The sequence below is a fragment of the Rana temporaria genome, chromosome 2 (genome assembly GCF_905171775.1).
Source record: "Rana temporaria chromosome 2, aRanTem1.1, whole genome shotgun sequence".
Classification (NCBI taxonomy): domain Eukaryota; kingdom Metazoa; phylum Chordata; class Amphibia; order Anura; family Ranidae; genus Rana; species Rana temporaria.
Genome location: NC_053490.1, coordinates 99601783 through 99628655, shown reverse-complemented (window position 1 = coordinate 99628655; position 26873 = coordinate 99601783). Strand labels below are relative to the sequence as shown.

General features: G+C 48.5%; 2 protein-coding genes across 6 annotated transcripts in view; one reads left to right on the top strand and one right to left on the bottom strand.

Moving 5' to 3' along the window:
• The window catches only part of LOC120928225 (hydroperoxide isomerase ALOXE3-like), a 347315-nt gene that overhangs the window by 180132 nt on the left and 140310 nt on the right, over window positions 1–26873 (bottom strand). The window lies entirely within an intron of this gene.
• Window positions 1–26873, top strand: part of LOC120929270 (hydroperoxide isomerase ALOXE3-like) — a 127591-nt gene that overhangs the window by 89383 nt on the left and 11335 nt on the right. For all 5 annotated transcript variants that reach the window (XM_040340592.1, XM_040340589.1, XM_040340591.1 and 2 more), the window contains 3 exons: window positions 1203–1372; window positions 1462–1583; window positions 18089–18189. In XM_040340592.1, the coding sequence (XP_040196526.1) occupies window positions 1203–1372; window positions 1462–1583; window positions 18089–18189 (393 nt within the window). The remainder of the gene's footprint in view (window positions 1–1202; window positions 1373–1461; window positions 1584–18088; window positions 18190–26873) is intronic.

The following is a 26873-nucleotide window of genomic DNA, read 5'->3' as shown; positions in this document are numbered from 1 at the left end:
TCCAGGGAGCCCGCAATGTCAGCACCCCAGCCGATCTTCGGATCCGCCATTCTTGGTAAGGGAACCTGGTAGTGAAGCCTTTTGGCTTCACAACGGGTTCCCTACTGCGCATGTGAAAAGCGTGCTGTGCTTTCTAATTGGCCCAGGCAACAGGGGAAGGAGGGGGGCCTAACTTCTGCGAGATCAGGCCGTGGCCCATCTCCAGATGTGGGGAAGGGGACCTGCCTGAAAGGTGCTAAATGTGGCACTGGAGGGGGGGGGGGGGGGTAGAAGCGAGAGTTCCACTTTTGGGTGGAGCTCTGCTTTAACTTTTAAAAGAACCAACCAAACTGATGCAACCTGGATGGTGTATGAACCAAGCTTCCAGTGGTCTTTTAGACAGATAAGTCAGAAATATCAACAGCTCTTTGAGAGGTAATCAAAGTGAAAAAACAAAGCCTTTAGCATGTATGCACATAACATGAACAAGATCTAGGTCAGTTCATGAAACTGTGGCTGGAAATGTAAAAATCCTGCTTTATCTTCCTTTTTCCACCATTTCATTAAAGTGATTGTAAAGGAAATAAAAAAAATGGTATTGTTCAAAGCGTCCCTTACATACTTTTCTAGTGCCGTCCACCCCTCCTTTACTGCGGATTACTCCTCAGAAATCCATGTGCTGATGGGGCACCCATGCAGGCCCACTCCTGAGCCAGGCTATGTGCATCCATAGACACGCAGCACTAATAAGACCCCACCCCCTCTCACTTGACAGCAGTGGGAACCCTTTGGCTCCTGCTGCTGCCTGTGTCTCCTGTAATACTAGGAAGTGGAGGAGAAATGCTGCAGCCAGTACAGCACTGGAGAGATGAGACAAGCCAGGTAAGTGTTAGGTAGAGAGAGGGGTGAAAAAGGAAGTGGGACATTTTTTTATTTTTTGTACCTCAAAGCTGGCCCAAACAAACTATTCCCCTAGCTAACATGCGTGACTGCTAGGTATGCTGTATATACTGTATGTAGCCTCTGCTGAGTGTCACTCAGCTATTCAAAAGCAGCTTTATATTCTATCAATGAATACAAAGCTTACTCTGATTTTCTGACTCAGAGAGGTGGACTGATGATGTTACAATGTCTGACTTAATCAGAGGAAACTTTGTTTGGCTTCTTTTACAGTTGGTAATTATGAATAATGACCATGTTACCCTCTGATGTTCTCTCTCCAGGCTTGGGTGTTTGGGGATGGGGGGATTCCATTACTCCTGAAAAGGGCCATGGAAGGGATGACATATCATAATTTGTGTCTCCCTGATAACATTGTAAGCAGAGGAATGGAGTCCATCCCAAACTACTTGTACAGGGATGATGGCATGAAGATCTGGTTAGCTGTGGAGAGGTAAAGATATTTTATTTGATTCCTGGAAAGGTGGTACTCCAATACTTCAAAATATGTCTCTTGATTCTGATCCTGTTTTGTTTTTTTAGTTTTGTTTCCAATATTGTTAATTACTACTACACAAGTGATGTGATGGTCAAGGAAGACCCTGAACTTCAGGCCTGGGTGGCTGAGATCTTCAAGGAAGGGTTCCTTCAAAATACTTCTTCAGGTAAAATTTCTGCTAGGTTTCATTATTAAAGATGTAAAGAGATCAACTAAAAATGCCAAAAGCATACTGCCAAGAAGATGCAATTGTTACTGCATAAACAAGTTTTTAGGCTGACAAAAGGCACCTGACTCAAACTGCTTCTGAAGTATTAGATCAAAGCTGCATTTATTTAAAGGGGTTTTGTAAACCCTCACGGTTTTTCACCTTAATGCATTCAGGTGAAAAACCTTCTGTGCTGCAGCACCCCCCAGATCCCCCACCCCTTTTTCTTACCTGACCCTGATCGTTCCAGTGACGGAAATGAGCACAGCAGCTCCAGATGTCTTGGGTCCTCATTTGATAGATTGAAAGCAGCGGGAGCTTTTGGCTCCCGATGCTGTCAATCAAATTCAGGGAGACAGGGGCGGGGCCGAATCATGCTGTCTGTGTCAATGGATGCAGCAGCAGGACTCGGGAGCGCACCTGCACGATTGCCCCTATGGAAACCGGCTCTTCATGGGGGCACTCAAGTTTAAGAGGAGCCAGGAGCACCATGGAGGGACCCCAGAAAAAGAGAATCAGGACCACTCTGTGCAAAACCCTCACTTTTTATCCATGAGAATATCCCACTAAGGCCAAACCCTCCTATGTTGTTAAAAGGGCTCCATGTCTTAACTAGATCCCTTGGTTCAACCTGTAACTTGTCTACTTTTTTGACAAGTTTTTCAACTCTATCCAAAGTTTTAATCAATTTCTTAATATACTCCTCCTGTATGAGATCAAGATCCCCTCTTTCTAACATTAATGGCTTTCTAGCCCATGGGGTGGGGAAGGGTCTTCCTATCAGGACCTCGAAAGGGGAATAACCTGTGGTTTTAGAGGGAGTCATTCTTACCTCTGCAAGGACTGTCCTCTGTAGTTTGCACCTAAAGCTACTTGGTGTGTACTGCACGTGTCCTCTGTAGTTTGCACCTAAAGCTACTTGGTGTGTACTGCACGTGTCCTCTGTGTAGACCTGGAGGTTGGAAAAGGTTTGGTCTAGAAGGGGTATTGCTATGAAGGGCATTTGTATTGTGGCCTCTTGCCTGCTAGCTGCTTCCTTTGCTATTTTATCTGCTAGTGCGTTTCCTTTAGCAATGTCATCCTTTTGTCCTGTGTGTGCTTTGCAATGTAGGATGGCTATTGATTTTGGAAGTTGTATTTATTCTAACGGACTTGTAACCAAAGTGGATTGTGAGATGGATTTACCATCATCCGCTATGTAACCCCTTCTTTGCCAAATGACCCCCAAATCGCGTGCGAATCCGAATGTATATTTGCAATCATTGTATATGTTCACGTCTCGTCCCTCAAAGAGCTGACATGCTCTTGTGAGTGCGATCAGTTCTGCCGCCTCAGCTGACTGGAAGGGAACTGGGTGTGCTTCTAGTATCATATCGGGTAGTTGAACTACAGCATACCCTGTGTGATATGTATTATCATTTGGCCTTAAACAAGAGCCATCTACAAATACATTTTGTACATCAGGGAGGGCGGTTGAAGACATGTCAGACCTGGGAGATGTTTCTTGGTGTATGAGGTCCATGCACTCAGGGCCGGCGCTAGCGCAAGGCAACATGGGAACTTGCCTTACGGCGCCAGCGCCGGCCCTCGGGGGGGGCCAGAAAAAAGCTCCCCGCTCGGGAAAAAGTAAAACCCGTCCTACGGCCGCCTCCCGCACTATAGCCCCAGCGGCGCCGCGGCCGCACGGCACTTCACTAGGGCCCGTGCTGTAAACACAGCATCATTTCCCATATGGCCAATCACCACAGAGGCACAGCGCCTCCCACTCTGCCGCCCACCAATCACGCGCAAACGAGCCTAAAAAGAAAAAAAACGATTCCCCGCCCACTCGGCGGGGAAACGTTTTTTTTCTAGGCTCGTATGTGCACGATTGGCGGGCGGCGGAGTGGGAGGCGCTGTGCCTCTGTGGTGATTGGCCGTATGGGAAATGATGCTGTGTTTACAGCACGGTGGCGCCAAATTTGGTTTTCTACATCTGAAGCACCCAGCAGGGTAAGCACTAGCAGGGCAGAGAGAGACAGTATCGCAGGGGAGAGAAAGACAGTGAGCAGTGCTGAGTAGAGAGCTGCTGAAGCTAACGTAAGAAAACCAGCAGGTGATTACCCTCTGTTCAGCGCTGCTCACTGTTTCTCCATCTACATGATTAATGTAGGAAGGGACAGAGCTGGGGGGGTGTCTGTGTAAATCTAAAGGGGTCTAGGGGGTGCAAAGTGTTGCTGTGTAATGTAAAAGTGGTCCAGAGGTGCGGTGCTGTGTAATGTAAAGGGGTCCAGAGGTGCAGGGGGCTGTATAATGTAAAAGGGTTCCAGAGGTACGGTGCTGTGTAATGTAAAGGGGTCCAGAGGTGCAGGGGGCTGTATAATGTAAAAGGGTTCCAGAGGTGCGATGCTGTGTAATGTAAAAGGGTTCCAGAGGTGAGGTGCTGTGTAATGTAAAAGTGGTCCAGAGGTGCAGGGTGCTGTGTAATGTAAAGGGGTCCAGAGGTGCAGGGTGCTGTGTAATGTAAAAGGGGTCCAGAGGTGCGGAGCTGTATAATGCAAAAGGGGTCCAGAGGTGCAGGGTGCTGTGTAATGTAAAGGGGTCCAGAGGTGCAGTGCTGTCAGGAGAGTATAGTAGACCAGCACTGTGTGACTGCACAGAGGAGACCCACAATGTATGCGGTGAAGTTAAAAGGTGTTTATTAACAAATAAGTGAAGACAACCAGTGCGCAACAAAATAGCATATACAATCAGGGGAAATACCGTATTCGTAAACAAAGCCAGGCCGAGGTCATACACAGGGGAAGTCAGCAGATGGGTGAGGATGGGAACACAGCGGATCAGGGAGCGGATGGATGGACAGGCTGCGAGGCAGGAATCCAAGAGGGAACAGGAACCAATGTAAACAGGCAAAGGGAAGAACGGGTCCAGGATGGGCTCAGGATGGGGAACAGAAACAGAGTCCAGATAGCAGGGTCAGATAACAGGCTCAGGTCTGGGAGGTAGAACGATACCAGGGCGAGGAGTGATTACACACGCCGGGTATTTATAGAGGCGTGCTGATTGCATTCAGGTCACACCTGAACGCAGGAAGGGCTGTATGCTCCATACTGCCAAGAACCCCCCGCTGGTGGACGCCAGCACTGTAGCCCAAGGATCATATATTACCACCAGGGGAGAGCTCCCCTGGCAGTCCAAGACTGCCGGGAGACACCTGGTGGTGGGCCACAGTACTGCACGCCAAATACCAGGCAGTATCACCAGCGGGGGGAACCTTCCCTGACAGTACCCCCCCTCAAAGGAGCGGCCTCCGGACGCTCCAACTAGCTGTTGCTGGGGAAAGTCCATGGTGTCAAGCCGGGCAGCGGATAAAGTCACATCAGGTTGGGCCGGAGGAAGGTCCATGACTTTAAACCGGGCAAAGTGCAGCTCGAGCTGGGCAGCGGGTACAGACATCTCAGGCTGGGCAAAAAGTACATCAAGCTGGGTAGCAGACACATCAAGCTGGGAAGCAGACAGGGGCAAATCAAGCTGGGCAGCAGACTCTGGGTCATCGGGCTGGGCAGCAGGCTCTGGGTCATTGAGCTGGGCAGCAGACAGAGGCTCCGGGTCGTCGGGCTGGGCAGCAGGCTCCGGGTCATCGAGCTGGGCAGCAGGCTCCGGGTCATCGAGCTGGGCAGCAGACAGAGGCTCCGGGTCGTCGGGCTGGGCAGCAGGCTCCGGGTCATCGAGCTGGGCAGCAGGCACCGGGTCATCGAGCTGGGCAGCAGGCTCCGGGTCATCGGGCTGGGCAGCAGGCTCCGGGTCGTCGGGCTGGGCAGCAGGCTCCGGGTCATCGAGCTGGGCAGCAGGCACCGGGTCATCGAGCTGGGCAGCAGGCTCCGGGTCATCGGGCTGGGCAGCAGGCTCCGGGTCGTCGAGCTGGGCAGCAGGCTCCGGGTCATCGAGCTGGGCAGCAGGCTCCGGGTCGTCGAGCTGGGCAGCAGGCTCCGGGTCATCGAGCTGGGCAGCAGGCTCCGGGTCATCGAGCCGGGGCAGCAGGCTCCGGGTCATCAAGCCGGGGCAGCAGGCTCCGGGTCATTGAGCTGGGCAGCAGGCTCTGGGTCATCCAGCCGGGGCAGCAGGCTCTGGGTCATCGAGCTGGGCAGCAGGCTCCGGGTCGTCGAGCTGGGCAGCGGACAGAAGCTCAAGAAGTTGGGCGGTTGGCACTGCAACGTCAGGCGTGGTAACTGGCACCGAAACATCAGGCGGGGTAACTGGCACTGAAATGTCAGGCGGGGTGACTGGCACGTCAGGCTGGGCAATTGGCACGTCAGGCTGGGCAACTGGAACAGACTGGGCAACTGGAACAGGCTGGACCGCTGGCACTGGAACAACAGGCTGGGCGGCTGGCACTGGAACAACAGGCTGGGCGGCTGGCACTGGAACAGGCTGGGCGGCTGGCACTGGAACAACAGGCTGGGCAGTTGGCACAACAAGCGGATGGATGGACAGGCTGCGGGGCAGGAATCCAAAAGGGGGAACAGGAAACAATGTAAACAGGCAAAGGGAAGAACGGGTCCAGGATGGGCTTAGGATGGGGAACAGAAACAGAGTCCAGATAGCAGGGTCAGATAACAGGCTCAGGTCTGGGAGGTAGAACGATACCAGGGCGAGGAGTGATTACACACGCCGGGTATTTATAGAGGCGTGCTGATTGCATTCAGGTCACACCTGAACGCAGGAAGGGCTGTATGCTCCATACTGCCAAGAACCCCCCGCTGGTGGACGCCAGCACTGCAGCCCAAGGATCATATAATACCACCAGGGGAGAGCTCCCCTGGCAGTCCAAGACTGCCGGGAGACACCTGGTGGTGGGCCACAGTACTGCACGCCAAATACCAGGCAGTATCACCAGCGGGGGGAACCTTCCCTGACAAGTGCTGTGTAATGTAAAAGGGGTCCAGAGGTGTACTGCCCGTGTCCTCTGTAGTTTGCACCTAAAGCTACTTGGTTTGTACTGTCCGTGTCCTCTGTAGTTTGCACCTAAAGCTACTTGGTTTGTACTGTCCGTGTCCTCTGTAGTTTGCACCTAAAGCTACTTGGTGTGTACTGTCCGTGTCCTCTGTAGTTTGCACCTAAAGCTACTTGGTGTGTACTGCACGTGTCCTTTGTAGTTTGCACCTAAAGCTACTTGGTGTGTACTGCCCGTGTCCTCTGCAGTTTGCACCTAAAGCTACGAGGTGTGTGTACTGCCTCTGTCCTCTGCAGGCCATTAGTATGTCTGGAAGGACAACAAGGAGAGGCAGAGAGTCACGAGGGCAAGCAGGCTCTGCGTCTAGAGGCAACAGTGCTGGTCGTGGACACGGTGCATCCTCATCAGCACGTGGCCGTTGGACACGCTCGTCCTTTTTTTTTTGTTGAGCCGCAACATGCCGAAGACTTGGTAGAGTGGATGTCCAAGCCGTCCTCATCCTCCTCATCCTCTCTCACCCAGGCTCAGGGTACTTTGTCTGACAAAGTAGCTGCCAAGGTGTCCTCTTCCCTCTGCTCAATGGCATCACTCACTTCTTCCCTATCCCCACCATGTCCTCCTGAGGAGTTCCCAGAACTGTTTGACCACAGTGTTGGGTACATGCTGCATGAGGATGCGCAGGGTTTTGAAGGCTCCGATGATGGTACACAGATAGAGGAAGGCAGTAACGTGAGCCCAGAGAGAGGGGGTGCATACTGCCAGGTTTTCTACAGTGATGAGGAGGGAGGGGATGATGAGGTCACTGACTTTACATGGGTGCCTGATAGGAGAGAGGAGGAGGAGGAGGCACAGGCACATCTCCAACGAGGCAGGATGCCCTCCAGGGGCCAGCTTAAGGGCAGAGTGCATCAGCCACTTGGGCACCACATGCGTGACCAGACATACAGTACCTGCCGCCGAGAATGTGTTTTTAGCACGACAGCATCGCGCTGATTCTCGGCGACAGGGTGCCGACATCTCGCACTCGCTTGAATGGTGACAGCACATTCCAGCAAGCGCGTCATAGAAGCGACGGGAGATCCGACTTGGATTCCCGCCAATTCTACACGTGTGCGGCGTTTGTTATGAATCCTGAGGGGGAAGTCCCCGCCGGATTTTAAATAAAAATCCGGCGTGGGTTCCCCCCTCAGGAGCATACCGGGCCCTTAGGTCTGTTATGGGTTGTAAGGAGAGCCCCCCCTACGCCGAAAAAACGGTGTAGGGGGTCCCCCTACAATCCATACCAGACCCGTATCCAAAGCACGCTACCCGGCCGGCCAGGAAAGGAGTGGGGACGAGCGAGCGCCCCCCCCCCTCCTGAGCCATACCAGGCTGCATGCCCTCAACATGGGGGGGTTGGGTGCTCTGGGGCAGGGGGCGCACTGCGGGGCCCCCCACCCCAGAGCACCCTGTCCCCATGTTGATGAGGACAGGGCCCCTTCCTGACAACCTTGGCCGTTGGTTGTCGGGGTATGAGGGCGGGAGGCTTATCGGAATCTGGGAGCCCCCTTTAATAAGGGGGCCCCCAGATACCGGTCCCCCACCCTAAGTGAATGGATATGGGGTACATCGTACCCCTACCCATTCACCTGGAGGAAAAATGTTAAAGTCAATAAACACAACACAAGAGTTTTTAAAATAATTTATTATTCTGCTCCGGAGGCCGCCCCCTGTCTTCTTTAGCTCTGTTTACCAGGAGGGGCTTCTTCTTTGACGTCTTCGGGTGGGGGCCGCTCTTCGCCGCCGTCCGGTTCTCTTCCACCGCCGGGGGGGGTCGCTTTTATAAAAGCGCCCACTCCTCGGCGGGTTTCCTCCGACGTCTTCGGCGGGGGGTGGTGTGCTTCTTCTTCCGCTATCCGGGGGGGTCTTCTTCGGCTATCCGGGGGGTCTTCTTCACTCTCCGGGGGTCTTCTGCTATGTTCGCCGCTCTCCGCTGTTGACTCGGCGCACCCCGGTTCTTCCTCCAGCTGTCCGGTGCCTTCTCCTTCAGCGCTGAACGTCTATCTTCTTCTTCCGTGCTGTGACGTATTCTTCTTCTTCCGGGCTGTGACGTCATCTTCTTCTCTTCTCCAGATGTTGACACGCCGGCTCTTCTTGCTGAAATGACGGATGCGCGGCTTGCATCGGACCTATATAGGCCTCACAGTCCCATCATGCTCTGTACCTACCCATGTGAAACCTACCCTTGGATTTTAGAATTTTCGAAATTCCGAATTTTCAAATTTTCAAATTTTTCCATTTTCGAATTTTTCAATTTTCGAATTTTTCAAAATTCAAATTTCGAATTTTTCAAATTTCGAATTTTTCAAATTTCGAATTTTTCAAATTTCGAATTTTCGTATTTCCGAATTTCGAAAACTCGAAATTCAAAAATTGAAAAATTCGAAATTTGAAACATTTTTAAATTTTCGAACTTCGATTTTTTTCAATTTTCGACAATTCGAAAATCGAAATTTCGAAAATTGAAAAATTCGAAAATGGAAAAATTCGAATTTTAGAATTTTTCAATATTCGAATTTTAGAATTTTTCCAATTTAAAATTTTTCAGAAATTTGGAATTTGGAATTTTTCAATTTTCGAAATTTTCAATTTTAGAATTTTCCGCATTTTTCAATTTTAGAATTTTTCAATTTCGAAAATTGGAACATTCGAAATTAGAAAATTGAAAAAATCGAAAATTGAAAAAAATGTTTCAAATTTCGAATTTTTCAATTTCCGAAAATTCGAAATTGATAAATTTCTAATTTTTCAATTTTCGAATTTCGAATTTTTCAATTTTCGACATTTCGAATTTTTCAATTCTCGAATTTCGAATTTTTCAATTTTTCAATTTCGTATTTCTGAATTTTCGTATTTCGAAAATTGAAAAATTTGAAAATCGAAAATTCGAAAATTGAAAAATTCGAAAATCGAAAATTCGAAAACTGGAAAATTCAAAAATTCGAAAACTGAAAAATTCGAAATACGAAATTTCGAAAATACAAAAATTTCGAAACTTCGAAAATACAAAAATTTCGAAAATACCAAAATTTCGAAACTTCGAAAATACAAAAATTTCGAAAATACAAAAATTTCGAAAATTTCTAATTTTTCGAAATTTCGAATTTTTCGAAATTCGAATTTTTCAATTTTCGAAATTTTTGTATTTTCGAAGTTTCGTATTTCGAATTTTTCAGTTTTCGAATTTTTGAATTTTCCAGTTTTCGAATTTTCGATTTTCGAATTTTTCAATTTTCGAAATTTTGATTTTCACATTTTTCAATTTTCGAAATACGAAAATTCGGAAATACGAAATTTCAAAATTTAAAAATTCGAAATTCGAGAATTGAAAAATTCGAAATTTCGAAAATTGAAAAATTCGAAATGTCAAAAATCGAAATTTCGAAAATTGAAAAATTCGAAAATCGAAATTTCGAAAGTTGAAAAATTCGAAATTTCGAAAATTGAAATTCGTGAATTTCCGAATTTTTTTTCCGTTTCATTCGTTTTTTCAGTTTCATTCGTTTTTTCAGTTTTTTGCTTTTTCGGAGATCCGAAAATTTCCCGAATTTACGAAAAAAGCAAAAAAACGAAATAATTTTTTTCCGAAATTTACGAATTTCCGAAAAAAAAACTAATGAAACAAAAACGGAATTTTTTTTTTTAATTTCCCGAATTTACGAAAAAAGAAAAAAAAAAAGAAAATAACAAACGAAAAAAATGAATTTTTTGGCAGTGCACATGTCTACTATCAGTACACCGATGTCAGATTGTACCAGGCAAATTTCTCTGCCCCAGCTGCTGCAGCGCCGAAAGAAGTTCTCTCCCAGCCATCCACATGCCCAGCAGTTGAATGCTAGCTTAGCTAAATTGCTAGCACTTCAACTGCTGCCTTTTCAGTTGGTAGATTCTGCCCCCTTCCGTGAGTTTGTGGAAGGTGCGGTACCTCAGTTGCAAGTTCCCAAACGCCACTTTTTCTCACGGAAGGCGATTCCGGCTCTCTACCGCCAGGGCGGTCAGTGGTAAGGTGCATATTACCGCTGACTCATGGTCCAGCAGGCATGGACAGGGACGTTACCTATCTTTCACGGCACATTGGGTGACTCTGCTGGCAGCTGGGAAGGATGCAGGACAGGGTACAGTAGTGTTGGAGGTTGTTCCGCCACCACGCCTCCAAAATGCTACTACTGGTTGTGACACACCTCTATCCACCCCCTCCTCTTCTTCTTCCTCTGTGGCCTCTTCCTGTGCTGATGTGTCCTCAGAACCAGCAGTGCTCCGTAGGCGTTCAAGGGGCTACACAGGTATGCAGGCAAAGAGATGCCATGCGGTGCTTGAGCTGGTGTGCTTGGGAGACAGGAGCCACACTGGGGCAGAGGTTCTGTCAGGGGCAGGCTCAGAGGTGGTTGACGCCACGCCAGCTTAAGCCAGGAATGGTGGTTTGCGACAATGGCACCAACCTCCTCTCCTCCCTGCGACAGGGACAACTGACCCATGTGCCCTGTTTTGCTCATGTCCTTAATTTGGTGGTGCAGCGGTTCTTGGGCAGTTACCTGGGCTTACAGGATGTCCTGAAGCAGGCCAGGAAAGTCTGTGTGCATTTCCGACGGTCATATAATGCCAGTGCTCGGCTGGCAGACCTCCAAAGGTAATACAACCTGCCCAATAACTGCCTAATCTGTGACATGCCCACTAGGTGGAACTCTACGTTGGCCATGCTGCAGCAGCTGCACACGCAGCAGAGGGCCATCAATGAGTATCTGTGCCAATATGGCAGCAGAACTGGGTCAGGGGAGCTTGTTTTTTCCCCCACGCCAGTGGGCCTTGATCAGGGATGCATGCACTGTCCTGTCACCATTTGAGGAGGCCACGAGGATGGTGATATGTGACAGTGCATGCATCAGTGAGACTGTCCCTCTTATTCACATGTTGGAGCACACACTGCGTGGAATAGTAGACAGGGCCCTTGAGGCAGAACAGAGGGAGGAAGAGGAGGACTTCCTTACCTCTCAAGGCCCCCTTTATCCAGACAGTGTTCCTGCTTGCCTGCCTATCACACAGGAAGAGGACGAGGAGGAGGAGGAGAAGGAGGAGGATTGTGACAGCATGGAGGTGGAGCCTAGCACTCAGCATCAGCAGCAGTCTTCAAGAGATCAATTACAGTCCCAAGGAACCCATGGACTTGTACGTGGCTGGGATGAGGTGGTTGCGGATCATGTCGTCAGTGACTCAGAGGACTCCAAACCTACGCTGCATGGCCTCCCTGATCCTGCAAAGCCTGTGGAAGGATCCTCGTATTCGTACTATCAAGGAGAGGTATCATTACTGGCTGGCAACTCTCCTTGATCCACGTTACAAGAATAAGGTTGCGGACCTTATCTTGCCGGCGCAGAGGGAGCAGAAGATGAAACATCTTCGGGAGGCCTTGCAGAAAGGTCTGTGCAACACGTTCCCAGAGACTGGGGGGTTACAAAATTCTGGTCCTGGACAACGTGTTCCTGAGGCTTCGGTCAGTCACAGAAGGAGCGGTGGAGAAGGTGGCCATCTGACTGATGCGTTCAGACAATTTTTAAGTCCGCAGCCCCAAGGTATGACCGGTTCCAGCAACCATCGCTTGTCCTGCATCCAGAGTTCTTTCAGAACGCACATTCAGTGCTGCTGGAGGCTTTGTAACCGATCACAGGGTGCGCCTCTCCACCGACTCGGTCGTTTGACTGACCTTCATAAAAATGAATCAGGCTTGGATCACCACCAGCAACCAAGCACCTGATGCTGATGTAACCTAGTAATTTTTTTTTGAAATGTCAGATCCCTTCAAGACTGCCTATGCTGATGCTGAGTGACTATCCTGTTATGCTGAGTGAATATCCTTTTCCTCCTCAATGATCTTGCTGATAGCTTGTAAGAACATTGTTGGTTCTGGGCACCGCCACCAGTGCCTAAGGCCCAATTTTTTCTGCCCCTGTTTAACAGGGGCGTGTAATTTTAATTTGTGATGCAATACTTTGCAGCGGGCTCGTTGCTGCGCTCCAACTAGAGTATCTGTGAGGGGTTGCAGTGTTGTAGCACCAGTGCCTAAGGCCCAATTTTTCTGCCCATGTTCAACAGGGGCATGTAATTACAATTCTTGATCTAATATTTCACAGCAGGGCGTTCCAGCGCCCACCAAGACTAACTGTGAGGGCTTACAGCATTGTGGCAACACCAACACCTAGGGCCCAAATTTATGCAGAGTATATACGGCAGGCCCCTACTTTCAAACATCCAACTTACAAACGACTCCTACTTGCAAACTGAAGGAGACAACAGGAAGTGAGAGGAAATCTACCCCTAGGAAGGGAAATTATCTTCTGTAAAAGGTGTCTCCTGTCCACTGATGCTTTATCACAATCCTTGTTTCACAAAACAAATAAAAAAATCATTTGTCATTGGGACAGAAAGTGAGGTGCAATCTTCTGAACAGATGCACACAGACAGCAAAACAAATGTTATAGGGGTGATAACCCTTCTCTATGTTTTCAGAAAAGCTTAAAAAAGATTTTATGGCTGAAGCTACACTTTAAAGAAGTACCAGTTGAAAATTACAAACAGATTCTACTTAACAACAAACCTACAGTCCCTGTCTTTTTTGCACCGCCTATATACTGCTGTTCAAAGTATATAGGGCCAAAGGGGCTTGTAATGACCTGGGGGGAGGGGGCGGGGAAACCCATACTATTTTTCCCATAGCACCTCTTACATCAGAGTTCTCCTTTACATTACAGTCCACAGAGCCACCCCTATGCCGCGTACACCCGATCATGAAAAAAACGACGTTTTAAAAAAATGTCATTTAAAATTATCGTGTGTGGACTTCACATTATTTTTCGGGTTCTGAAAAACGACAATTTATTTTTTTCGAACATACTGCATTTTTTAACGTCGTTTTTCGGGTTGTAAAAAATGATCGTGTGTGGGCTAAAACGACGTTAAAAACCCGCGCATGCTCAGAAGCAAGTTATGAGACGGGAGCGCTCGTTCTGGTAAAACTACCATTCGTAATGGAGTAATCGCATTCATCACGCTGTAATGTCGCGTACACACGATAATTTTTTGGCATGTAGAAGTTTTTTCAACTTCATCATTAAAACAAGGTTGCCCACACACCATCGTTTTTAAAAAATGCTCTAGCAAAGCGTGGTGACGTTTGACGGCACTCTAAAGGGGAAGTTCCATGCGGATGATGTCACCCTTGGGGCTGCTTTAGCTGATTCCGTGTTAGTAAAAGACGATTCGCGCTTTTCTGTCTGTTACAGTGTGATGAATGTGCTTATTCCATTACGAATGGTAGTTTTACCAGAACGAGCGCTCCCGTCTCATGACTTGCTTCTGAGCATGCGCGGGTTTATAACGTCGTTTTAGCCAACACACGATCATTTTTTACAACCCGAAAAACGACATAGTTTAAAACGTTGTTAAAAAATGCAGCATGTTCGAATTTTTTTTTTGTCGTTTTTCAGAAGCCGAAAAATGATGTGAAGCCCACACACGATCATTTTAAATGACATTTTTTAAAAACAACGTTTTTTTCATGCCGAAAAATGATCGTGTGTACGCGGCATAACAGACAGAAAAGCGCAAATCGTCTTTTACTAACAGGAAAACAGCTAAAGCAGCCCCAAGAGTGGCGTCATCCGCATGGAACTTCCCCTTTATAGTGCCGTCATGTTGTACGTCACCGCGCTTTGCTAGAGAATTTTTTAAAAACGATCGTGTGTGGGCAACGCCGTTTTAATGATGATGTTGGGAAAAACAACATTTTTTCTACATGCCGAAAAACTTCGTTTTTTTTTATTGCCGAAAAATGATCGTGTGTACGCGGCATAAGGGCCCTTTCCCTCTGTTAAGTGGATCAGCCTGCACAGGGCACCTATCCAGGCAGACGATAGGTCTGTGTCAGCTCCACTTGTGCAGAGCGGACACAGACACCCCCCCCCCCCTTGTTTAGACTCTTGATATTTCACCAAAGTAAACATTTTTAAAACATAAATAAAATTGTAAAAAATAAAATAATAAAAAAAACTACTGACACCATCCACTAGACTAGTGATACCAGTCTCTGTCCTAATGACACCGTCAGCTGCTCTACTTATAACGTCAGTATATATACACATGCACACACATATGTGTTTGAGCTTTGGGGTGCACACCCTAATGCAATAGGCTGTGCACACCTATGAACAGCATGCTGTTCTTTAGGGCGGTCAGATGTAAACGGGCCACCTGTGTATTTACATATGACTATCATCCGATTTGGAAGGTGGATGGGGAATGGATCCCCATCCGTATGTTTTCAGCGCATCAGATGCAGACGGGTGTATAAGGACATGTCTGTCCGGCGCCTCCCCATAGAACAATGGGTGGTCCGATTGATCTGCCCGTGTGAAAGAGTCCTTATAGTGCAAGTGGAAATTCTGCAGACTGATGTAACAGGGGCTCTGGGAACCCTGATGTAAAGGGAGGACTCTTGTGATTAAATATATGCAATTAGAATTGTTATTTAATTCATCACAAATTCTAAGTAGAGTGAACAAAAAAAATTAGCTGTGCACTGCTAAAGTCTTCGGGTTCAGCTTGAAGAAAAGGTGGCAACCATACCAAAGATGGCAGGAAGAAGTCCTGCAATGGGACAAAAGGACCCCAGGATCAGTCGGAAGGGTCCCGGGACTAAAGGTTCCTTCATGGTTTCTTGCATCAGGGTCCTGAAGATTCTAATTACGCCTCTGCAGCATTTATAGAATCAGCAGAGGCAGGCTGAGCGGCATGCACAAGATCAGCGGAGGCGCCAAAAACAACACCAAGGATTATTAAAGGGGTGTACACACCAAGGATTAAAGTAGTGGGGAAGAGCTGGTGCCTTTAGAGAGCTTTTAATATTCTGCCATTTTACGAATGCCCAGTTTGCAGAGTTGCCCTTTCCGCAGTCCGTACGTTTTTTGAATACTAGAAGCTTTTTAGGGTTAAATTAGATATGCAGTATGTATTCATTAGACATGTGCACACTGAAATATTTTGTTTCGGAATTTAGTTTTTGTCCGGAAAAAAATTTTATTTAGTTACTCCTGAAATTAGTTTTTTATTTATTTTGTTTTTCGTTAAAAATTGCATTCGTCCAAAAATCCGAATTAATTGGTAGAATCTGTCATTGAAGGCTTATGGTGTCTGTCGAATGTTCAAAAAAGATTTGACCGAGCAGCTTAACTGTTTGACGCCGCAATCCTACATTTCCTGTCAAATGTTCCGCCTACAAGCTAGCTATAGTAGAATTCTAATGGTGTATGACTAGTAATAATTATATTTATTTATTATTATTATTACTAGTCAACCAACATTAGAATTTTTCTATAGCCTATGGGACAAGCATTTGGCCCGGAAATGTTCGATTGCAGCGTCGTACAGTTTAGCTGCTCTGTCGAATCTTCTTAGAACTTTCGACAGACACCATGGGGCAGATTCACAGAAGAAATACGCCGGAGTATCTACTAATACTCCGGCGTATTTTCAAATTTGCCGCGTCGTATCTTTAGTTTGAATTCTCAAACCAAGATACGACGGCTTTTGGCTAGGATCCAACAGGCTTACGGCTTCGTACGACTTCGGATCCTAGGTGTAATACTTTGGCGCCCGCTGGGTGGAGTTTGCGTCGTTTTCTGCGTCGTGTATGCTAATTAGCTGATTACGGTGATCCACGACGGTACACGCGTTCGTCGCATTCTCTTACTTCGTCGCTAGTTGGCTTTTCCCGGCGTAAAGTTAAACCTGCTATTTAGGTGGTGTAAAATTAGACCAACCATGTTAAAGTATGGCCGTCTTTCCCGCGTCTAATAAATTTTTTTTTTTTTTGCATAAGACGTCCGGGAATACGAAAGGACGTAACGCACGTCGCCGTTCAAAAAACACGTCGGGGCACCGTAATTTTGCGCAAAGAACGGTGGGAAATTTCCTTACTGAGCATGCGCAGAACGTTCGGCGCGGGAACGCGCCTAATTTAAATGGTACACGCCCCATTTTAATTAGGCGGGCTTGCGCGGACGGATTTACGTTACGCCGCCGCAAGTTTACAGGCAAGTGCTTTGTGAATCAAGCACTTGTGCTTAAAACTTGCGGCGGTGTAACGTAAATGACATACGTTACGCCGCAGCGCAAGTACGTGAATCTGGCCCCATAAGCCTTCAATGATGGATTCGACGTTTGTATGTTTTTTGCTGCTTTGTCAAATCTTCGTCGTTCATGTTGAATTGTCCACAGTCAGTGCAAACTTCTAGCTATTTTACTGCTCCTCCTCTTTGGTTACAATCAGCCAATAACATTCATCATCATTATTATTTTTATTTTACTTCCCCCACCCAATTCCAGCAGCGATCTTTTCTCTCTATAATGTTGAATCTTTTCTCTCTATAATGTTGAATCTTTTCTCTCTATGTAGAATAATCTCGGACTAATAAAGCTAAGGTTAGGCACCACAGGTTCGATAGATACAGATTGTTATTGTCAGCATCATGTCGAATCTCCTATCTATATCGAATTGTTGTCACAACGGAAACAAAAATAAATAATTTGTTTATGTCGGATCTTTCGGTTTTCGGATTCTGCGCTTTCGTTATCGTTTGATAAAACGATAACGAAAATGCCTGGAATTCGGACGAAAATGCATTCGGACAAAAATAAATGCACATGTCTAGTATTTATTATGTGGAACTTCTCTGCTGTTGTAAGTATCTTTATACAGGAGAAGAATGGAATTTATAAGGGATTTTTATCTATCAAGGACCAGTGAGGCAGGAAGAATGGTTGCTTTTCTAGCATAATTGAGCAATAGTACAGGTCCATGGCATCAATAGATTGCAGAACCTGGGACCAATATGAATGTATTTCCGTATATGCCCAATATATGGAAGAAATAATCATTCAAGCAGGAGCACCAACACGCAGTAGAGTGGTCAGCTGAAAACATTCCCACACGTACCTGAGTGAGATAGTGATGTACAATTATAAACTGCACCAGCTATCTCTAGCTGAAGTGGGTAATCCCAAATATCATACTAATCATCATTATCCAAACTAGGGAGATCTGATGACTGTTTCATGACTGGTTCATGCACTTCTGTAACCCCTATTAGATGGGCTGTTGAAGGGTTCTAAGGCTGAATGAGATTTTGTCAGATTTGGGCAGAGACACAGTACATACAAGGATTTCGCGCTCACAGTGGATAACCTGAAAGAGGCTAAATCAAACTGTGCAGTGAAACCATGACAGAGTTTGGATATAATGAAAGAAATACCAATTGAAGAGAGAGTACTTGGCTTTTACCACAGGGAAAACCAAACCTGTGTTAGTCCCACCAACAAAGATGTAGCAATAAACCAAAACTGCATATATAAAGATACCAGCAAAACATTAACTATTTGCGGGGCATGAAGACTGGTTTGGTAAATGCTTTTTTAAGATGTGTGTATGTCTCTCCTCTGACAGAAGTCCCATCTTCCTTGAAGTCCATAGCCTCTCTGATCAAGTACCTGACTATGGTGATCTTTACATGTTCTGCTCAGCATGCAGCTGTCAATAGTGGCCAGGTGAGTGGCATACAGGCCCGGACTGGCCATAGGGCATACCGGGCATATGCCCGGTGGGCCGAGGCGGCCCGCGGGCCGGTAGCGGCCCGTGAATGGCCATTGGCGGCCCGCGGGCCGTTCGCGGCCCGCGAACGGCCCTCGGCGGCCCGCGAACGGCCCTCGGCGGCCAGCATGTCACTTCTACCCAGAGGTGTACCAAGGCCCTTGAGGCGGACTGGGGTGGGTTTTAAGAATGCATTTGCCCCCTGGGCTGCTCTAATGTCCTGCAAAAAGGCCACTGAGCTGGCCGAGTGCGCCACGTCACCTGCCATGTCACCTGGCCATGTTACCTGCCACAAGTTGTGGATTGTCCACTTGCCATGTCACCTGGCCACGTCACCTGCCACGTCACCTGGCCACATCACCTGCCACGTCACCTGGCCACGTCACCTGCTACAAGTTGTGGATTGTCCACTGGCCACGTCACCTGCCACGTCAACTGGCCACGTCAATTGCCACAAGTTGTGGATTTTCCACTGGCCACGTGACCTGGCCACGTCACCTGCCACAAGTGGATTATGCACTTGCCAAATCACCTGACCACGTCACCTGCCGCAAGTTGTGGATTGTCCACTGGCCACGTCACCTGCCATGTCACCTGGCCACGTCACCTGCCACAAGTTGTGGATTGTCCACTTTCCATGTCACCTGGCCACGTCCCCTGCCACGTCACCTGGCCACATCACCTGCCACAAGTTGTGGATTGTCCACTGGCCACGTCACCTGCCACGTCAACTGGCCACGTCACCTGCCACAAGTTGTGGATTGTCCACTTGCCACGTCACCTGCCACGTCAACTGGCCACGTCACCTGCCACAAGTTGTGGATTGTCCACTTGCCACGTCACCTGACCACGTCACCTGCCACAAGTGGATTATGCACTTGCCAAATCACCTGGCCACGTCACCTGCCACAAGTTGTGGATTGTCCACTGGCCACGTCACCTGGCCACGTCACCTGGCACGTCACCTGGCCACGTTACCTGCCACAAGTTGTGGATTGTCCACTTTCCATGTCACCTGGCCACGTCACCTGCCACGTCACCTGGCCATATCACCTGCCACGTCACCTGGCCACGTCACCTGCTACAAGTTGTGGATTTTCCACTGGCCACGTGACCTGCCACGTCAACTGGCCACGTCAATTGCCACAAGTTGTGGATTTTCCACTGGCCACGTGACCTGGCCACGTCACCTGCCACATCACCTGGCCACGTCACCTACCACAAGTTGTGGATTGTCCACTTGCCACGTCACCTGCTTCAAGTTGTGTATTGTCCACTTGCCATGTCATCTGCCATGTCACCTGGCCACGCCACCTGCCACAAGTTGTGGATTGTCCACTGGCCACGTCACCTGGCCACGTCACCTGCCACAAGTTGTGGATTGTCCACTTGCCATGTCACCTGGCCATGTCACCTGCCACGTCACCTGCCACATCACCTGGCCACGTCACCTACCACAAGTTGTGGATTGTCCACTTGCCACGTCACCTGCTTCAAGTTGTGTATTGTCCACTTGCCATGTCATCTGCCATGTCACCTGGCCACGCCACCTGCCACAAGTTGTGGATTGTCCACTGGCCACGTCACCTGCCACAAGTTGTGGATTGTCCACTTGCCATGTCACCTGGCCACGTCACCTGCCACGTCACCTGCCACATCGCCTGGCCACGTCACCTGCCACAAGTTGTGGAATGTCCACTGGCCACGTCACCTGCCATGTCAACTGGCCACGTCACCTGCCACAAGTTGTGGATTGTCCACTTGCCACGTCACCTGCCTCAAGTTGTGTATTGTCCACTTGCCACGTCATCTGCCACAAGTTGTGGATTGTCCACTGGCCACTTCACCTGGCCACGTCACCTGCCACAAGTTGTGGATTGTCCACTTGCCATGTCACCTGGCCACGTCACCTGCCACATCACCTGGCCACGTCACCTGCCACGTCAACTGGCCATGTCACCTGCCACAAGTTGTGGATTGTCCACAATGCAATGCAAGCAATTAAATTTTTAATGTTTTTTTTATGGTTTTTCATAATTTGCCATCATTTTTAAGATTTCTAATGTAAAAAAATAGGTCGCCTATAAACGAAATCGCGGCAAAACACCGGTACCGCGTTTTGCAGCGTTTAGCAGCGATTTGCCGCGATTTGCGTCTGAAACGCGAAAACTTTTGCATCTGAACCCAAAATTTTGCTTCTGAAAAACGAGCCTAAACCCAACTGCTTTAAAACCTTTTAATCTTCCAAAAAATGCAGCAAAAACGCACAATTTCTAATTAGAAGTCTGAGGGACTGGGGCTATGGAAAACCGCCACAGTGGCGGCCTGTCCATTAAGGGCACACGGGCACTGCCCCCTCCATTATGCCACCCTCATATGTAAAATGGATAGATTCATGCCTGACCGGCCACTAAGATGGGGTAAGTGTCGGTCAGACAGCGAGTGGGTGGAGGGTGTGTCACAGTGGCTGCATTTGATGGGACAAAGTGGCTGCATTTGATGGGACAAAGTGACTGCATTTGATGGGGCACAGTGGCTGCATTTGATGGGACAAAGTGGCTGCATTTGATGGGGCACAGTGGCTGCATTTGATGGGGCACAGTGGCTGCATTTGATGGGACAAAGTGGCTGCATTTGATGGGACAAAGTGACTGCATTTGATGGGGCACAGTGGCTGCATTTGATGGGGCACAGTGGCTGCATTTGATGTGACACAATGGCTGCATTTGATGTAGCACAGTGGCTGCATCTGATGGGGCACAGTGGCTGCATTTGATGGGGCACAACGGCTGCATTTGATGGGACAAAGTGGCTGCATTTGATGGGCACAGTGGCTGCATTTAATGGGGCACAGTGGCTGCATATAATGGGGCACAGTGGCTGCATTTGATGGGGCACAGTGGCTGCATTTCATGGGGCACAGTGGCTGCATATAATGGGGCACATTGGCTGCATTTGATGTTTTTGTTCAGTTTGATTGCTTCCCCCCCAGAAAATGTTGAGCACCAGTGTGAGCCAAAAGGCTAGCACTCACAGATACTCCACTGAAAAGTTATCAATTCTCATGTCACTTTTCAGAGGCATTTGACAGACAGTAAGGAGGTGATGCCTAATTTCCTCCCTGCCTGTTTTAACCTCAGCCAGTCCCTCCAGATATTTCACTTTGTACTCCACCTTATTTTCATTACTCTTTATAGGTATTAGATGTTCTCTCACCTTATTCTTTGCACATCTAATACATAATGAGAGTTCTGGAAATAAGGTGGAGTTCAAAGTGAATTTCTAAACCTAAATTGAGAACCCCTTTCAGAAGATTTGAGGATATTATTAAACTCAGAGACTGGTGGACTTAGACCATCATAAATAGATTGAAATTCTGCCAGTTCAGCAGAAATGTCAATCTATCAATGTGCAGACTGGTTATACAGACTCCGATCTATCAACTGACTTCAGTACAACCATCGGAAATGTCGAACGATTTCTCTCTGTTCCAGCAATGTGGAGTGATTTCTCTCTCTGTGCCACAAATGTGGAGCAGTCTCTCTCTCTGTGCGGGCATTCCATCATTAACCCCCGCCCGCTGCCCCCCCCCCCCCGGGCTGCTTAGTCTAAAATGCCCGGGCCTTTTTTTTGTCCCAGTCCGGGCCTGGTGGCATAACATTGGTACTGCCTGTATTGTCCATGCATATTGATGATTGGTACTTGACAATGTTTTACAACCTGACTCCAGCCAAAATAATCAGCATTACAGCTAAGCATATAGGGTTATAAAAGGTCAGCATGTACAGTATACACCACATGACAGGCTTCCTATAACCACTTGTCTACCACTGTAAAACTTTAACCACTTAAGGACCCCTTCACGCCGATATACGTTGCTTCGGTAGAATGGCACGGCTGGGCACAATCATGTACCTGTACGTGTCTCTTTAAGCCCAGCAGTGGGGTCGCGAGCGAGCCGGCACGCTCGCGACCCGGTCTGAAGCTCCGTGACCGCGGGACCAGATCGCCGCCGGTGTCGCGCGATCGGTCACCGGAGCTGAAGAACACGGAGGGGTGTGTGCAAACACACCTTCCCCGTTCTTCCTTGTGGCAGTGTCAGTGATCGTCTGTTCCCTGATATAGGGAAAGACGATCACTGATGTCACACGTCCAGCCCCGCCCCCCTACAGTTAGAAACACATATGAGGTCACACTTAACCCCTACAGTGCCCCCTAGTGGTTAACTCCTAAACTGCAGGTGTCATTTTGACAGTAAACAGTGCATTTTTATAGCACTTTTTGCTGTGAAAATGACAATGGTCCCAAAAATGTGTCAAAATTGTCCGATGTGTCCGCCATAATGTCGCAGTCATGAAAAAAATCGATGATCACCGTCATTAGTAGTAAAAAAATATATATTAATAAAAATGCAATAAAACTATCCCCTATTTTGCAAACGCTATAAATTTTGCGCAAACCAATCGATAAACGCTTATTGCGATCTTTTTTACCAAAAATTGGTAGGAGAATACGTATCGGCCTAAACTGAGGAAAAAAATATTTTTTTATATATTTTTGGGGGATATTTATTATAGCAAAAAGTAAAAAATATTGCATTTTTTTCAAAATTGTCGCTCTATTTTTGTTTATAGCGCAAAAAACTAAAAACCACAGAGGTGATCAATTACCACCAAAAGAAAGCTCTATTTGTGGGGAAAAAAAGGACGCCAATTTTGTTTGGGAGCCACGTCGCACGACCGCGCAATTGTCAGTTAAAGCGACGCAGTGCCGAATCGCAAAAAGTGGCCTGGTCTTTGACCAGCAGGGATGGACTGGCCATTGGGACTACAGGGAGTTTCCCGGTGGGCCGATGGCTCAGTGGGCCTGCTTCAGTGACAGCAGACCGCCGCCCCCCTCCGCTCCTCTGTCTCTACCTCCCCGCAGAGCTCACCTGGGGGGGGACAGAGAATCAGGGGGAGGACCAGAGGAGCAGGGGGATGATAGAGGAGCATGGGGGAGGGGACAGACAGCTGACTCGACAGCTATGGCCTGGGAGTTTCTCACTTCTGCCTAAACTTGTCCCATAAGGGGGAGCACCGAACTGATTCTTTGCCCCGGGTGAAATAATGTGTAGCTTCCCCACTGGTACTGCCTATAAGTACCAGTACCAACCATTCTACTCTGATAAAGTAGAACAGCTAGTGGCTAGTGAAGGGAGGGGGGGTGCGGGAGTTGTCCGGCTGCCATAGGAGAGACATGTCAAAATGGGCCAGTCTGGATGAAGTCCAGGGCCAAATTTTCCCCTCCCGTCTTTCAGGACAGCCCACAATTGAGAGATACTCCTCCTCTTCCTCTAGGAAACACTGCGCCAGCCCATAAATTTCTCACTCCCCCTGCCAGACCTCAGTATTAGTGTTTCCTCCGGTGGGGAGACACTGTGCATGGGAACCTAGGCCAATTCAGGCAGAGGACTGAGGCCATCTATTTTACCTTAAGGAAGCAGAGGCTTCCAGGTGAATCCTGGTGCGGTGCAGGCCCACCATTAGCCACCCCTTCCACGCCGAGTGCGGCTCCTGGTTGTGGGGGACCCCTATCTCGTCCAGCGGGGCGCAGCGGGGGGGACATCCAGGCTCGCCCTGTACTACAGGCCGCAAAGAATTTTTTTGAACCGAGCGGGCTGGACGGCGGGTGACGTCATTTCCGGCGTAGAGCGGATGTCTCCCCTTTGAACCGCGACTTCCGGTTCCGGGTCGCGGTGCTGATAGGAGGTCCGGGCGGACGCTGGAGGGAGTCGGATCTCGCACAGGCGAGGAGAAGCTCTCAGCAAGCAGCCACCTGCAGTCATGTCGGCAGCATCTCCAGAGCCAGCCCTGACAACTGACGCTACATCCAGCGAGCCTAAGGTAAGAGTACCCTGGGGAGGGGCGCTCTCTAGCTTAGGTTTGCCTCTCCATGTAGGGTTCAATGCATGGGGAGGCAAGCCCCCTGGGTGGCCAGGGGAGGGGGAGTCCTTAGTCCCAGGGTTTATAGGGGGCTAGGTGCACTCCCAGGGTTGTAACCAAATTTTTTAAATTTTTTAAAAAAAAAATTATTTTTATAACTGTTGTTTTCTGCCCTTTCTGTGTTTCAGAAAGCCATTGAAAAAACGGGAAGTGGAAGGCATAGCTCAAAGAGGAAGTGTGCCTCCTGTAGGGATGTCCTTCCAGAAACATGGACTAAGGTCCTATGTAGGGATTGCATTCAATCCCTGGTCAGGGAAAATGAATTAGAACAGGAGTCAGGACTTGCAGCCTCTGTTAAAGAGCTGTCATCCACGTTCTCCTCATTCAAATCTCTGTTTGAGAGGTTACAGCCTTTGGCTGTCCCTACCCAGGTTACAACCCAGCCACAGGCTCAGGGTCCTGCTCCTGTCATACCCATTGCAGCAGCTATGGCAGATGTTTCCGCAGGCCCTTCCCAAGAGGAACAGGTTCCTCCAGATAGTGCCACCTCTGATTCTCAAGAGGGGTCAGAGGGAGAGGACCAGGACGGGGAGTCCAGGAAGCCCTCTAGGTACAAATTGTCACTGGATGAGGTAGAGGACCTCTTAGGGGCAGTTTACACAACCCTTGGTATCCAAACCGACAAGAAACCTCTTACCCTCCATGATCGAATGTACAGGGGTCTGGAGGAGCAAGAGAAAAAGGTCTTCCCAGTACATGATATACTGGTTGAGACCATTAAAAAGGAGTGGCAGGATCCTGCCACGAAACCCTTTTTTTCCAGATCCCTAAAGAGGAGATTCCCTTTCTCAGAGGATCCTTTATCTGTTTGGAACAAAAGCCCCAAATTAGACGCCGCCTTCTCCCAAGTGTCCAGGAACACGGATTTAGCGTTCGAGGACATGGGGGTTTTGCCCGATGTTATGGACAAAAGAATGGATTCCCTATTAAAGAAATGTTGGGATTCTACTATGGGGAATCTTAAACCAGAACTTGCCGTCACGGTAATGGCTCGCAATCTGGAGCATTGGCTCTCTAAAATTCAGGAGCACATTGAAGCTGGTACGGATAAGGAAACTATTTTAGCCTCCTCCCCTACTATCCTGCAAGGAGTCGCTTATATAGCGGATGCCTCAGCGGAGTCAGTCCGCATGTCGGCCAGATCGGCGGTTCTGGCTAACTCGGCCAGAAGGGCCCTCTGGCTCAAGACTTGGACTGGCGACAGCGCCTCTAAATCCAAGTTATGTGGTATTCCCTTCACAGGGGACCTGCTTTTTGGCCCAGGCCTTGAAGCAGTACTAGACCGCACGGCGGACAAAAAGAAAGCCTTTCCTCCTAAAAAGAAAGTCACAGTACAGGCAGGAAGGGGGTTTCGTCCGCATAAGCAAAAAGGGGCCAAACCAGCAGGCCAAAAGAAGGTTTGGACCCCCAGGGGCAGAGGCAGAGGTGGAGCGATTTTTCACCCTCCTGTCCAGCCCCCTAAAAACCCATGACTTGTTAGTCAGGGTGGGAGGAAGACTGGGGACCTTTCTCCCACAATGGGAATCAATCTCCCCAAACCAGTTTGTCCTGGCGGTCATAAGAGGGGGATACCGACTGGAATTTTCATCACCTCCCCCCCAGAGATACCTAGTCACCCATCTACCCAGGGACAAGGAGAAATCCGAAGCCTTGTTGGGAGCTCTAAGGGAGCTAGAGGATCAGAGTGTCATCCTCAGAGTTCCAAGGGCAGAGGAAGGAAGGGGATTTTATTCACACATCTTTGTGGTAAAGAAGCCCTCGGGAAAATACAGGTTAATCCTAAACCTAAAACCTCTGAACAGATCCATTTCATACAGGAAATTCCGTATGGAATCAATTTATACAGCCAGAGCCCTCCTTCCCCTCAATTGTTTCATGGTATCTCTGGACCTCAGAGACGCATACTTACACGTCCCGATCGCAGAGAATTCTCAGAGATATCTGCGATTGGCCGTGGACCTAGAGGGAACGATTGTACACCTCCAGTTCCAGGCTCTGCCATTCGGGCTATCCTCCTCGCCCCGGATTTTTACCAAAATCCTGGCAGAACCCATAGCGTTTCTGCGACTTCAGGGAATATCCATCATAGCCTATCTGGACGACCTGCTACTTTTCGCAGCCTCGCCAGAGCAGCTATCCAGGGACCTGGAAGTGACCAAGAAGGTTCTAACAGACCTAGTGTGGTTACTGAACCTAGACAAGTCCAGTTTAATTCCATCCCAACAGATCACTTACCTAGGGTACCTGCTGGATTCTACTCTCTCAAGAGTGTTCCTCCCGGTAGAGAAAGTCAAGAAGTTGGACAGAGCAGTAGCTTCCCTCCAAAACAATCAACAGGTGTCACTAAGGTCCCTGATGTCAACGCTAGGTCTGCTGACATCTGCCCTCCCAGCCGTACAGTGGGCAGGGATTCACTTTCGCCCACTGCAGGCCTTCCTACTAAGGGTCTGGGATCACAGCCTAGAAGCCCTTGATTCTAGTACCCCTTCAGGTAAAAAGATCCCTCTGGTGGTGGAGAAAGGTCACCAACATAACCCAAGGACGTCTGTGGATTATCCCGGTGTCTCGGGTGGTAACCACAGACGCAAGCGGCAAGGGCTGGGGAGCGCACCTGGGATCCCTTCCAGCGCAGGGTACCTGGGGTCTCCAAGATCTGA